Source organism: Calypte anna, chromosome 3 (assembly GCF_003957555.1).
Source record: "Calypte anna isolate BGI_N300 chromosome 3, bCalAnn1_v1.p, whole genome shotgun sequence".
NCBI classification, from domain to species: Eukaryota; Metazoa; Chordata; class Aves; order Apodiformes; family Trochilidae; genus Calypte; species Calypte anna.
The window spans coordinates 12,634,196-12,649,024 of NC_044246.1; the positions used below are offsets into that span (position 1 = coordinate 12,634,196).

A 14,829-nucleotide genomic window follows, 5' to 3' on the forward strand; every position below is an offset into this window, starting at 1 on the left:
GAGGGCCGCTCGCCTCAGCCAGCACCTGCCGCTCTCCCCGGGCACCTCACAGCGGGTTCTCCACAGGGAAACGCACAGGCAGAGCCCACGTACAGGTGTTCGTGTGCCCATAACAACCCACTCTCGCCTCACAAGCTATTGCTCCGGGCCCGGCAACAGCTGCGGCACGGGAAGAGGAGCAAAGCGCATCTTTCCCGCCTCCCTCTCCCCGGGGATGTCCCTCTGCAGCCGAGGTGCTGCTGCGACTGCGCGGGCTGTGCGCTCCCGGCTGGCACCGCGCGGGTGTCATGGCGGCTCTGTACTGCCGGTTCCCGCACATGGGTTGAGGTGGACGCCGGCAGCTCCTGTCACCGCCGGGGCTGAGGGCTCAGCGAGGCGGACAGCAGTGGGGAGCAGAGCAGGGGGAACCATGCTGGCCCTGGAGCGTTCCCTGCTGAGGGGCTTCCTCAGCGCGGCGGAGTCCCTGGAGTGGAAGCAGGGTGAAGTCGCAACAGCAGGTTAGGGCAGAGCAGGGCCCGGGCCGGCGGAGGAAGGTATCCGTCCGGTCCTTGTGCGCGGTTGCTGCCGTGGGTATCGCGAACTACCGGCGTTTACTCTCTCCCCTATTCTGAGCCTGACCCGGGGCCGCGGCTGTTCGCTCCCTCCACCCGCGGGCGCTCCGGCGGCCGTCATGAGTGTCCCCCGTCCCTTCCCGCCTTCCCGGGCTCCGGGGGGCCGCTGCCTCTCCGGGCTGAGGAGAGGGGCTGCCCTCAGAGTTTCTCGGCCGCTACCTGCCGGTCCGACGGCCTTAAGGTGGAGGAGCTGCCCCGGGGCTGGCAGAGGCCCCACCGCCCGCTTCGTGCCGGCTCTCTGGAGACTTTTAACAGCCCGGGACTTCTTCCATTGTCCCATGAGTGAAATTCTGCATATCTGCTGGAAATTGGCGGTGTTACAAAACTCACCAATGGATAGTGGTCTCTCGAGGGAACTCAGGTCCAGGCCCAGGATTCCTGCAGAGGAGCGCAGCAGCTTTTAAAAAGCAACATTTGTCATAAAAAGGCACTGCCATTTCAGATAGGCTAGAAATACAGTTGTGCTCAAGTGGAGTGCCACACTGTTTAAAACATTTAGTGGTTTTAGCATCTCAGAAGACTCATTTATCCTTACCCATCCCCTTACTGAATTTTGGATAAGAACTATATAGAGGTACTCAGCTCTGTTTCCTAATGTTAGCTGTTATTTTAACCTTTAATAATTGTACTGTCCAGGAATTTTTGGAATGATGAGACTGACATCTGCCAGATGAGAGTTGTGTAAGCTGTTCATGGTGCTATGCCTGGTTGGTTTTTTTAAGTTCTGATTTGTTGGGCTTTTTTAGGCAGTGTGTTGCTATACAGTGTGGGTCAGACTGTTGTTGAAGAAAGGTGTCTTGCAGTAGAGATAGAAAATGGTTGGATTTGTGATGATTCTTAACCATCACTTACATGAGCCCTCTATATCAATAAATTTGAAGACTGATCTTGAATTTATATGATGTCTTATAAGAAGCTAAACACAGAATGAGAAACAGATTTGATATTCTTACAGTTATATTGCAGTGTTACTGGAAAGGGAGAACCTCAATATTTTTTATTAGTGTCCTTACAGCCAATAGTTTCTTTTATTTCTGTTCTCCGTGAGAGTATGATTTCACTAGTGCAGAATCACTACTATTCTTTTGTATGTGCCCTACCACCTACAGCTTAAAGTGTTTTTAAAATCACCTGCTGCAAATTATCTCCGACCTCATTCAGCTGATCATTTTTTGTAAGGATGGTCTGGTGTTGGTATTTGTTTCACTTCCTTGCATAAATGCTAGTTGTATGGATTTATACTTGTGCTAGCATTCAATTGGCTATCTTGGATACTAACATTAGTGTAGCTATAGTAACACTGAGTGCACATGAGCTGCAGCCACCAACTGGAATCACAGATTAATACTGGGGCACTGATCCTGTGTGGAACTCTGTTTCCTCAGTTGCACCATTACATAGATAAAACCATGTTTAAATCTAAAAAATACTGATTTTTCTCAAGAGTAGGTTTTAAGATGAAGTTGTTCTGACAGCTGCTGGATTGATTGCACTATAGCATAGCTGAAGAAAGAAGGGAAGATCCTTCCTGTGAACAGAGTTGTAGCCTGGGTCAAGAACTTGATGATTTTGAAGATTCAAATGCATAACATTTAGTGACTTTTGTTTATCTTGAAAGGCTTCAGTGGAGAAATGTTCATGTGTCTAAATCCGCTTCAATAATTACTTCTGAGAATCTGGCTCCATAGACAGGCTTTTGCATTAAGATAGCAAACTTATAATAGAAAAATAATTATTTTATAAAGATTTTATAAAGATAAAATCATATTTTCCATTCTTTGTGAATATTCTAAGCATTTAAAGGAAGGAATGGGTAGTTTTTGCAGTTTTACGTGAGAGCTTGCTCACTGAACTCTGCAAAATTTGAACCATTTTTATTTGTTGTGTGCCCCTTAAAAAGATTTCTAGTCTATGTAATTATTGTCTTATCTCTACAGTATTTTAATGTAGCACAATTATAAAATGTTTTGGAGGAAGAAACCTCTCGACATAATTGAAGTCATCTTCAACAACTCAAGTGTACATGTTTGAAAGGCCATCCATGTATTTCCCCTGAAATTTCAATGCACATTTTTGTTTTACATTCATCTTGCAATTCGTATTTCACTGTAACATTACTAAAATTTCAATTTAAATTAAAATTTTTAACAAAGTTGTGCCTGCTACTCCTGTTTGTTCTTTAGTTTCAACAACTAGAACAACTGCACTTTTCTTGCAGAACAAGTGAAGATTTCTTGAAAGAGGTGTGATGTATATGTTTTGGGCTTTAAATAGGCCTTATACTTTTTTTTTTCTCTTTTTTTCTTTTCTTTTTCAGAAAGTGGATCATTATTACAGTTGATTTTTGATGGGAAATATGAGGCAGTATTTTCAAATTCAGCCATCCAGAATGTTTTCACTGCATCTTCTCTGGCAGAGGAAGATATTGGCAGTTACTTGGAGAAACAGATTCTAGCATACCTGGACTGCTCTGCTGAGGCTGATAACATGGAAAGGTAGAAATTATTGTTTATTATCTGGAAGAGTAATAGAGGCCATGTTTGATTTTTACAAAAGACATTTAAAAAGATCTTATAATATGTGACATAGGGCATCCAAAATGCTTGTCTGACAGAAAAACAGAAAACAGGTTTCTGGGGTGGTTCCTGCCCACTCTCTTGGGATTTCATTATCATTGTTTCTTTCAATGGGTAATATAATGGTATGAGGGTTTATTGAAAACACTAGCTTCATTTACAGTGACTACCTCTTAAGCTGCTGATATAAAGAAGCTAACAACTATAAATTCATGTTGTCATGTATCATCAACCATTTTATTAAAAGTTTTCTCTGAAAGATTGCATTACATTCATGTGACTACTTGAAGTACCATGTAAAGTTACCATCAGCAATGTCTCTATTTCTAAGTCTGATTTATAGTAAGGTTGTTCTGCTCCTAATGTAAAATGAAAAAGGTATTACTCATAGATGCTCTTCATTGATTATTTTCTTGACAAGACTTCCTCTGATTAATTCTCTGTAATTGTACTGCATATGCTAAGTCATACTGTTAATGAGGCTGACTTTACAGTTTGCTACCTAAATAACGAACAGAAAAATCTATTATGCTAGAAATACTAGAAGCAGGAAACAAGTGTGTGTGCATGTACATATATATTTCTTTTAGTTTTAAAAGGTGAGAGTGGAAAGAAGTTTTATTGAAAGAAGAGCAAAATTCTGGGAAGAATACAAATGCCTGTGTTGTGTTAGGATGACATATAACCAAGAGTTTTTGCTAAAATACCAGAGAGAAACAAGTAGTTGGCACTTCAGCTGAGCTGAGATTTGTTAGTGATCACAATGTGCCAAAAGTTTATCTTCTTCTAGTGTGGTCCTATTTTATGACGTGGAATGTTACATGTTGTTCCTGTGTATTTTGTCTCTAGGTTCTCTTCCTCTTCTCTTCCTCTTCTCTTCCTCTTCTCTTCCTCTTCTCTTCCTCTTCTCTTCCTCTTCTCTTCCTCTTCTCTTCCTCTTCTCTTCCTCTTCTCTTCCTCTTCTCTTCCTCTTCTCTTCCTCTTCTCTTCCTCTTCTCTTCCTCTTCTCTTCTCCTCTTCTCTCTTCTCTTCTCTCTTCTCTTCCTCTTCTCTTCCTCTTCTCTTCCTCTTCTCTTCCTCTTCTCTTCCTCTTCTCTTCCTCTTCTCTTCCTCTTCTCTTCCTCTTCTCTTCCTCTTCTCTTCCTCTTCTCTTCCTCTTCTCTTCCTCTTCTCTTCCTTCTCTTCCTCTTCTCTTCCTCTTCTCTTCCTCTTCTCTTCCTCTTCTCTTCCTCTTCTCTTCCTCTTCTCTTCCTCTTCTCTTCCTCTTCTCTTCCTCTTCTCTTCCTCTTCTCTTCCTCTTCTCTTCCTCTTCTCTTCCTCTTCTCTTCCTCTTCTTCCTCTTCTCTTCCTCTTCTCTTCCTCTTCTCTTCCTCTTCTCTTCCTCTTCTCTTCCTCTTCTCTTCCTCTTCTCTTCCTCTTCTCTTCCTCTTCTCTTCCTCACTTTGTTGGGCTGTCAGTGTTAATCAGCTGGAGTTTAGATGGTAATATAGTCTAGAGAAATATTTCAATGCTTCTAGATTCTGTCATCTTGCATTAGTTTATTCTGAATAATGCAGCAAGGGAAGAATGATCAGTAATGGCTTGAAACAGACCAGAATTTGATCTTAATCTTTGTTTGTCATGTAGCTTTTTAAAGGTAATCATAATCTTTATCATATTCAGTATCCTGTCATGGATATGTCTTCTGCTCTCTCTATGAGGGAGTAAGTTGTGACTTTCTCTTGATAGAAAAGCTTCCTATTTTAGCCTGGCACTACTTATAAAACTTAAATTGGTACCATGTGTCTTTGTCTCCAATTGCTTCCTAGGTTAAAATGTGCTATGTAGTTCTTTTTCCTACCTGCATGCTCTGTGCCCTGTGACTGCCTTATAGAAGGGATTAATGCAAATTTTGCACTCTGACCTTTCATTAGCTGTGGTGAAAATGATTTTGTCTAATATTTTATTATGGGTAAAATGTAATTTTCTTTTTTCACTGAGTGATTCAAAGGAAGTGCAGCAGACCTCTAAGTTCTATCTCAGAAAATTCACTAAGACACCAGTTTTCTTGTGACTTTTAGTAGATGGAATAAATTCAAGTATATGTTTTTTTTCCTCTGAATGCAAAGTCATAATGCTGGAGATCTAAAAGCTCGACTGGAGTTCAGTGAGAAACAAAAGACTGGAGAATATTAAAATTTTAGCACAGTATAAACACAGTACAAGGTACACTCTTGTAATAGTTTTAAAAGAACTCTTAAGGAGCTCTTATCCTAGAGGTAAAACTGAGCATCTTGAGGGCAAAAGAGCTCAAAATTTGGATTTAGTTTGTAATTTATTTGGATATAGCCTGTGACTTTTTCCATTTTCAGCTTGTTGGTTCTGTAAGAAAAATATTTAACGGTATTTTAAAATTTGCTACAACTTTTCTATCATTTTAGCTGATTCCCTCCTTCCTCTGCCCAAGACGTTTTTTCATTATGGCACTCTTAAACTTTATGGGTTAAAAATGAACTGTTGGAAATATTCCTTACACTAAACTTAGTGAATAGGAGACTTATATAATTTTTTAACCTTTTTCCTGCTATTACTACTCACTTCAATGGTGAACATTTGTGTTCTACAGAAAATGTAGCTTCATAGCTGTATTTTGAATCAACAAATTGTAGAGGATGAAGCAATAGTGTGTGTTAACCATGTAGAGGGAGAATGCCTTTTTATTTTTTCTTGAGCTTCACGTGAAAGAGTTGCTTCTGTTGCCTGTAATATCATTTGATTCTAAATGCTAGAAAGAAATAGCATGCAGGACACAATTAAATATAGAGTATTTTTGAGAAGCTTTTTAAAAAAGAGCCTGAAGGTTTACTATGCTTGATTTGAAAACCTAAAGGAACAAGGAAATGAGCAGTAACAGTTTTATTGACTGTGTATTTACTACTTCTACCACAGCTTCCACATGCAACCTGTTTGTTCCAGTGTTTCACCACCCTCATAGTGAGGAATTTCTTCCTAATATCGAACCTAAATCTATCCTCCTCCACTTTAAAGACACTTGTCCTGTCAGTACATGACCCTGTAGAAAGTCCCTCCCCAGCTTTCCTGTGGGCCCCTTCAGGTGCTGGAAGGCTGCTAGAAAGTCTTCCTGGATCCATCTTGAGGCTGAACAACCCCAACTCTCTCAGCCTCTCTTCATAGGAAAGATGCTTCAGCCCTCCAATGGTAACTCTGCTTTAAAAATGTTTGTTGTTAATAGCAACCATTATTAACAAACATATTTTTATTTTCCCATGTGCATTCTTGAATACTACATTCATTGTATTTTCCTAACAAGAGTGATTTTTTTTTTTTAAAGTTGAGCGTTTTAAAATAGTACAAGAATTAAACAGATCTTGTAGTCTTAATTAAAAGTGTAACATGTTGCTAATTGCTTTTATTTATATTGCAGGCAGAGGCTGATATTCCTGCTTGGCGTAGGCAGTTTGCAGCTCTTTGTTCAAAGCAATTGGACTGGGCCTCCTGTTCAGTTAAAGCTTGAGGACTTTTTGCCCCCTGCATTGTTACAGAAATTCTGTGAGGTATGCTTGGATTTTAATAAGCTGTCCTTTTATTGTGGCTGTGTTTCATGTAACAGATGTCAGAGAAGGCACATCTTTGGGGTGCAGTGCTAGAGTGAATTGCCTTGATTTTCCATCCTACTGGCTGCTATTGCAGACATCTTCAGCTCTATCCGTTTTATAATCACTGTCCTAAAACTAGTGACTCTTTCTTTGCTTAAGATACTTCCTGCTGGAGTGGTTGGTTTTGGCTGTGGAAGAAAGGCTTATTATAAGGGAGCATTTGCTTGATGGGCATTTGCATTCAGTAATCTACAATTAGTCTATACAGGAATTGCACTGTGAGTAAGGTATGGACCATGAACAATGTAAATGCTATAAACCATAGAATGAGGGGAAGTCTTAAGTATATGAAAAGTTTTGCATAAAAACTTTGAATCTGTCTTGCATTAATGAGGTTTATTTTTGCAAGTATTCCAGAATTTATGAAGTCCTGACCTAGGTTCATTTGCAAGGTTCATTTTACTTCTAAATAACTGACTTAGATACAGTATCACTCTCCTTTTTATAAGTAGATGTTTAGATTTTCTTTTGCTTATCTTTTAGAGCTGATATGGTATATATATTGGCCTATATTTCTTCTTGATTTTTGACAATAGAAATTCAGATCTCATCTCCTGATGTCTGAATAAGTAGCAGCAGAAATCAAGCGTACTAAACTTCCCAGGGTCTGAAAAGAGTTGGCAGAAATTTTGAAGTATGCTCGTTCTGAGGGGAAAGTTAGTTCCATTTGCCTTTATATATAGTCATAAAAAAGAAATACAAGCTAATTTATTTTTCTTATAACTTGTTTATAATCTTTAGGATTATAGTATTAAAATATTATTTTAATGTATGGGTTCTGTTTGCTGAAGAACTCGAATATTCTGTTTGTGTAGGTGTGTAGGCTGTAGTTTTAACACAGGCGTCACTGACAGAGTTCAGATGTGTAAAACACAAAATTCGTAATTACTATTAACCATCCTATTTATTGTCTGTTGTAATGAAAGAATGAGATGGTAATTGCCAGTTGCCTAAGGCTATATATGTCTTCTGTTTAGCTGCTGGTATGTTCTTTTCTATGGACGTGAATAAAGATGTTTGCTTATGAAGAAAGTTTAGAAACTGAATTGGCAAGAGGTTATAAAGGAAAGCAGACTTGAGCATACTTGATTTCTAATGAGTACTATATTAAACGTTGATATTGCTGAAAGGTTTAATTATTTATGCATTCAGGCAGAACTTGTATACCTTTATTTATATTACTGCTGTCTGTATTAGCTGTTTCTGCAATACTAGTGGGTTTTTTTCCCCAGACCACTAAGCATTAATGTGCTAAAACATAATATGCATTTCTCTTATTTATTAAACATCTTAATTCAAATCCTTTTGTATGTTTTGAGTTATCTTTATCCATTACTTTTTTTTCAAGGATTCTTAGCATATAGACTCTGTAAAAATGGAGATCTCAATAAATGGATGTTTAATCCATCCTTCCTGTCTTGCATGCACAGATATTCAGAAAAAGTGGCTTTAAAAATATAGCTTTAATTTACACCATATCTACATATTCCGTCATCAAGACTGATACAACCTCTTTATAAATAGACCCTCTTTTTTTCAGGCTTTCAAACTAAAATGATCTTTCCCCTGTCAAAGTTAAAAAAATATGTCTTCATGTTTCTTTTAGCCTGCTCTAAGTAACATCAAGAACATTCAGCCTTATACTGTCTCATTTATCTCAGGAATTTTTTCAAAATGTTATTCCTATTTTCAGAACACTTTATTGAATTAGTCTTAACTTTGTTTTCAGGCTATATATCTGTTGCCATTTCTATCTTTTGAAAGTTTCACCTCTGAGACTGAGACATAGTTTCAGTTTTGCTCCCAGATAACTTGTGAATGCATCATTAATTTCTTATGAATGCATTAAGACTGCATGAAACTACAACTAATTTCAGTGAAGTACAAATAAAATAGACAAGTTGCTATTAGGGGCCTCTTGGATGTCTTCCATGAGCAATATTCATGAGTATGTATTCATTATTTTCCATCCCCCAAATTGATTCCAGCTGTCTCTGTAAATTACACTTATTCATGTACTCTTTTCATTTGTTGTTTTGTTTTGTTTTGTTTTGGTGTGGGTTTTTCTCATCCTGCAGAACTAGCTTTTGCTTTTCTCTTTTGAGTCTACACATAAAAGTAGTTCAATAATTTCTATACAGAAAACCACTTGCATTTTAGTTATTAGATGTCTTTCAGTTTTCTATAATCATTTTGGGACTTTACAACACCAGTTAATAATCTGACTGATAGTACTCAGAGTTTTTAAATAAGTAGATTATTTTAAAGCAATATTTCAAAACTACTAGATTTCAGTAAAAATGGATTAATAGTTCTAGCTTTGAACTTGCTGGGGCTGGTCTAAAACATTTTTAGTGAGCTAAGGGCTTATAATAAGTGGGATATGGTAATGGGCTCCTTGTGTCCTGAAGAACTCTGTCTTTGCATGTAAGGGAATAAAATGTAGAGAACATATTTATTCTACATTATCTTTCAGAGTTTTTGGATATGAGCTCATGCAATTAAATGTAGCATTTTCAGCAGAGGAAACAGGCAGAACTGTAATAATAATTAAGACCACTGATGACTGAAAGAATGTTGTGAGGAGAAGCTGCTTTTAATTGTGGTCTGATTCCATATTCATAAGAAGGATATATTTGGTAACAGTGAGAAGCTTCATCTTGAAGATCTCAATGTGTTAATTGACAATACATGTAAATTTACTGTTGGGAATCCCCCAAGTACATATATCAACAGCTCTTACTGTCCTTTTTGTAACTTTGAGGTTGATTCCAAATAATGACATTTGGAATGCATTTGAATAGTTCTTTTTCCTTATACTTGTATTACTGTGTCATTTTATTAGATCTCTTGCAGGAAGAGACTGATAAGTTGCCACATTCCTGCTGGTATGCTCATAATTCATATGGAAAACACCAGTATACTATGTAGTACTACTGCCTCAAATCCAATGTGATTCCTTAGTCTTGTTAATTCAGCCTGTTAGGAATTCCTTTTTCCAGACCCCTTGGCTTGTCTGCCAGTTGCATAAACTGTCAGAAAGGAGGACGAGTTGAATTTTAGACTGACTGGTATGCCATTTGAATACCAGTGACCAGCAGTATTGAGACTCTGAATATTGTGGGAATATAAGGATGGATGATAATAGGCTAAATGTGGAGGCAGAATCTTGGAAGCAGAGATAATCTGCTAAAGCACCCTACAGTCTTGCCCTATATTGCCTTGCTATGAGTATTGAAAAGAAGGGAGGTTCTTCATGCAGCCACTTAGAAAATGGAGCAGAGTCACCCTCAAAGAGAGTATGAACAAGAATATTCATGAGTACTTCTACATGCAGCACTTTCAGGGAAGACTTGCTTATGCTAGCTCACCTTTATCATCTTCAGTCTGCAACTCAGCTCTGTATGAGCTGCCTCTTGCTACTTTGGATCATGAAGCTGGACTCAGCCTTCACTGTAATCTTTTATGTTTCTGTGCTTTAAGAAAATTTTTTCTAAATAAATTAATTACAAGTTTTGATGGCAAGTCTAGTGAAGAATGGAAAAACTTGACAGTGACAGATATATTTAGATATATTTAGCCTAATTAGTAGAATTTATTTACTAAAAGAGTAGTTAGGTGCTAGAATAGGCTGCCTGGGGTGTTGGTGGAGTCACCATCCCTGAAGGTATTTAAAAAACATGTAGGTGAGATGAGGCACTTCAGGACAGGCTTTAGTGGGTGGGGATTTATTAGTTGATTTGGGGGAGCTGACTGTTGGACACAGTGATCTTAGAGGTCCTTTCCAACCATTACAATTCTATCATTCTGTGATCTAGTGCAGGTTTACTGAGTCAGCAATGTTGTGTTAGCAAGTGCTGGATTTGGGCTATTTTGAGATATGGAAATTTTTTGAGCAATATGAGAGAGGTTCAACACTTTGAATATTCAAGTGTTTTAGCACAGGAAGGCAAGCTCAAAATTTATTTTTATTCTCAGACAATGCCTCAGGGAGTTTTTGGACTTGATTCCTAACTTTTCAACCCTTGATGTTGTAAAAGCTTGTATGTCGGCTTCTTAAGTGTAGCTGTTCTTTCATCTTAAAGACCTTAAGGCAGTAAATTCTGTTGTTAGAATTCTGCACTGATATTGAGAGCTTAAAGTAGAACCCAGAAAAATGAATGCTGGTTTAGGCTTTCTCAGCTAAAATAAAAGGATGTCTCCTGTCCTGTATGAAACTCACTTCATGGCAAACAGCATGGATTTGTTATAATATAGCAGTTCTTTGGCTCTGAGACTCACTGGCGTGTTGTCAAGGTAGTACCATGTCATCATCTCTCCCTTCTCCCTCCTTCGTTGTATTCCTTGCAATCTTACATTACCTGGACTTTGACTGAGTTCCAGTGAAAGGTCTTGGAACATAAATTTGAGATTAATTGGTTCCTGCAGTGCTTAAACAAGTGTAGATTAGTAAAGCATAGCAAAGCTGTTTTAGAAAATTATTCTGTAACAAAGCTTTACCACAGAGAATTCCATGTGCAGTCTACTTTGATTATAAAGGAAATAAAAAAGGAGCAAATAGGAAAAAAAAAACCTTCCATTAAACTGAAGATTATACTGTGCCCCATTAGGTGTGTATATTTTAAAATTAATTTTTTAAAGTACTGATTGAGGACTTGCCCTCTCAAAATCAGGGTAGAGATGTTGGTAAGGCTGTTCCTTTCTGAATAAGGAGTCTCAAGTCGTTTGTCAGACTACTGTCAACTTTGTTTTCCATGGTGAGATTGAAATGAGTACAGTGATGTCATGCAAGAATTCCACTTCAACTAAATGATTTAATGTCCCAAGTAATTGTCTACAAAGTCAGAGTATTTTCAGTGTGAATGCAAGATAAATAACCAATAAACCTAAAGAAAACAGAAAAAGAGCCTGAAAATTACTCTGTTAGTACAAACTGAATTAGGGGAATAATGTGGCTTAACAACTGATGTCTTCAGTGTACCCTGTTGGTAAAGATATTCAAAAGAGTTTCAAATAACTTGGGGATTGCATTATTCATTTAGTTATAAAAGCTGAAATGTGATTCAAATAACTTCTGTCCTGATTGTATAGTCTGAATAAGAATCTTTCTCTGGAAATTGACTTGAATGCAAGCTGTCATTTAACCTTCTCTGTTGCTTCCCTTCCCTTTTTCTTGCTCCTTTCATACCGACTGAAAACAAAACCCCTACTATTTTTATAGTGCAAAGGGAACAGGCCATTTGGGAACCAGGAATAAATTGATGAACTGACATCTCCTTGAGCCTGAACATAAACTCCATGAATGCTTTCCTTGCATTACATGTGAGAGAAGTATAGATGACTGTCAATTGACAGTCACCACTGACCCACATCATAGAGAGCTACTTCAAACCCATAAAGTAAAAGAATTACTGTAGGGAATGTCATATAGGAAAGCTTCTAAAACAGGGAAGGGTTTTTGTTTATTGGGCAAGGGGAAGAATGGCTCTAATATTGCTGCCCTGATGCCACTCCAATAGAAAGCTCACTCTGGGAAAGAACACACATTGACATGATTGGAGGAATAGCTAGTGCATTTGTGTGCTGTAGGATTCAGTTAATTAACAAATAATTTTTTTCTGTGATTACAAATTGAATGGCCTGGGTTTACCAGAAGCTTTTCTCTTTAGATCATGGGAAGGTTTATATTACTGCAACGTGGTTGGGGGGATAGCATTGACTGGACATACTCATTTCAGATGGGAGGAGATTAGTGTCTTTAAGATTATGTTGATGTGGTGTATCAGGACAGAAAGAAACAAGATAAAATTCATCATGACTTGGTAAAAGGCTGAGACTCCAAGAGATTACAATTTATTTCTTTTTGATGTTTTGAGCAGATTTTTTCCTTAATTAGATGAAGAGTTATTTTTTCTAATTCTGTATTACATTATTTGTATTCCTGTAACTTTTAATTGTTATTCATTCTTTTAGCCAAAAATGCTACATGCAGCTGTTCTGAAGGTGCTGGTTCTAGATGGTGAATCAATCTATACCTTGACTTCTCATCCTATTTTGTTGCTAATAGCCAGGATAATCCTTGTGAATTCTAGAAACAAACTTGCATCTCTTCAGGTAAGACATGTGTGGCTAATGTCAGCTGCTTATTAACTGGTTCTCTTGTTCTTCATACCTCACTGAATTAGCATAACGTCAGATTTTTTTCCCTCCAAGAAACAGTTCACACAAAGTAATTACATTTAAACAAGTGTTTTGGTTTTTGTTTTCTTGAAAAGCTATTTTCTCACTGTCTTCCCTAGAAGAGAAGAAAGATGTCTTTATCACCTGGAAAAAGTAGGTTCTAGATGCCAAGGAAGTTCTCTCTTTTGTCATTGACTTCTACCTCTTCTGTAGGCATCCTTGTGGAGGCTACCTCGGTTCTCTGTTGTGCTTGTATATTAAAGAAGATCTGGTGAACCTTTTCTTGAATGGTTTTTGTCTCTCCTTCTCGGTAGCTTTGCAGCAGGCTAGTTGTTAGTAGGACTCTCTGGAAGTGGGGAACTTTTAACTGCAGCAACTTCTCTTTATTGCATTCCAGTTGAACAAAATTTGGCTTAAGATCAAAATGCCACATGGTCCCTCTTTATGCTTGGCTGACAACATCCATTCTCAGCTGGGTCTTTTTATGAGTGATGAATTAAAATGTGTAGGAGATGTTGGCTGTACTGCATTTCTGGAAGCCAAGCTGTTCCATCATTTTCTCTGCTATTCACAGATGAGTGCTGTTGAATTTCAGCAACTGGGTCAGTCAGGGAGGCAGACAATGTACCTGGTATAGAGAATTCCCTGCCTTCCTCCCCTCAGATTGATGTAATGGGCACCTTCCTCTATCCAGTGGAGGCTGAATTACTTCTAGTTCAGAGGCAATAACTGATAAAAACTTCTTTCATCAACAGGTTAGTGTAGCAATTAAAGCTTACCATTCTTTCTCATTTCAGCCTAATTGTAAGGAAGTCTCTTAATACTTTTGCATCTATAAGTTTAGTCCAAATAGGTTTAAAATAGGGTATTCTGAAATATCTTATATAAAGCATTAATGAAGCCCCATTTTATTAAAAAATGCTACTGTAAATATAAGATCAAATGCTCAAAAATCATCCAACAATTCTTAACTTGGCTCCCAAAAGCTAACACTGGTGACAGAATATTGTCCAGACCTGAGCTGGCTGTCCTGAAACTTTATAAATCTGTTCTCTCTGTTTGTAACATTACTGAGTGGCAAGATGGATACTCAGTTGTGTGGGAAAGTGAATACTAAACTGAAGTAATTTGAAACATCTTATTTAAATTGCCTTCAAATTTCTAAATAAGTGATGAAATGTTGGAATTTAACCTTTTTCATGAACTCTGGTGTTTGTGTACTTTTACTCTTTTCAGCTTGTTGCCAAAAGTCATCTTTCATTGCTTTTTGAAGTAGATGTTGTTATTCTTTTTGATGGCTCCTTTCTAGGGACATTACAGTCAATTACATATGACTGGTTTATATGTTTATGGTTGCATACTGTACATCCTTCTAGGTCAGTCTTATGTAAACATACCTGTATAAGAAGAGAAGACAGATGCCTCTTAGAAGCAACCAAAGACCACCTCTTTCACAGAAAACAATTGGTATGCTAACAGGATAACAGATAACAGTATATAGCCAGGAATCATTAGAGCCTATGGAGAGGTATACCCTACCTTCACAGGTGATAATCTTACATATGATTTTGAGAATAGAATATGACATTATCAGTAAGTTTTTCCATGCATTTCCATGCCTTTAAACCTGGTGCATCTAGAACTAGATGAAATATGCTGGAGAACTTACGTTTTGTGTACACAGCTTCCTAAAAACAGCTATTTCCTGAGCTATGATTCAGCTCTTCTATAGAAGGATTGGTTAGTTCAGTAAGGTATTTGCCCTTCTGAAATTCTACATATGAATGTTATTACTTTCAATTGTGA

At 37.8% G+C, this 14,829-nt stretch overlaps 1 protein-coding gene across 3 annotated transcripts in view; it reads left to right on the forward strand.

The window, feature by feature from the left end:
• Positions 1-266: 266 nt before the first annotated feature.
• Positions 267-14,829, forward strand: part of TTC27 (tetratricopeptide repeat domain 27) — a 106,356-nt gene continuing 91,793 nt past the window's right edge. For 2 of the 3 annotated variants that reach the window (XM_008493966.2, XM_030447259.1), the window contains exons 1-4: positions 267-497; positions 2,929-3,106; positions 6,612-6,741; positions 12,817-12,957. In XM_008493966.2, the coding sequence (XP_008492188.2) occupies positions 410-497; positions 2,929-3,106; positions 6,612-6,741; positions 12,817-12,957 (537 nt within the window). In that variant the 5' untranslated portion in view covers positions 267-409. Of the gene's footprint in view, positions 534-2,928; positions 3,107-6,611; positions 6,742-12,816; positions 12,958-14,829 lie in introns of all 3 variants that reach the window. The other variant, XM_030447260.1, reaches the window with a different exon arrangement.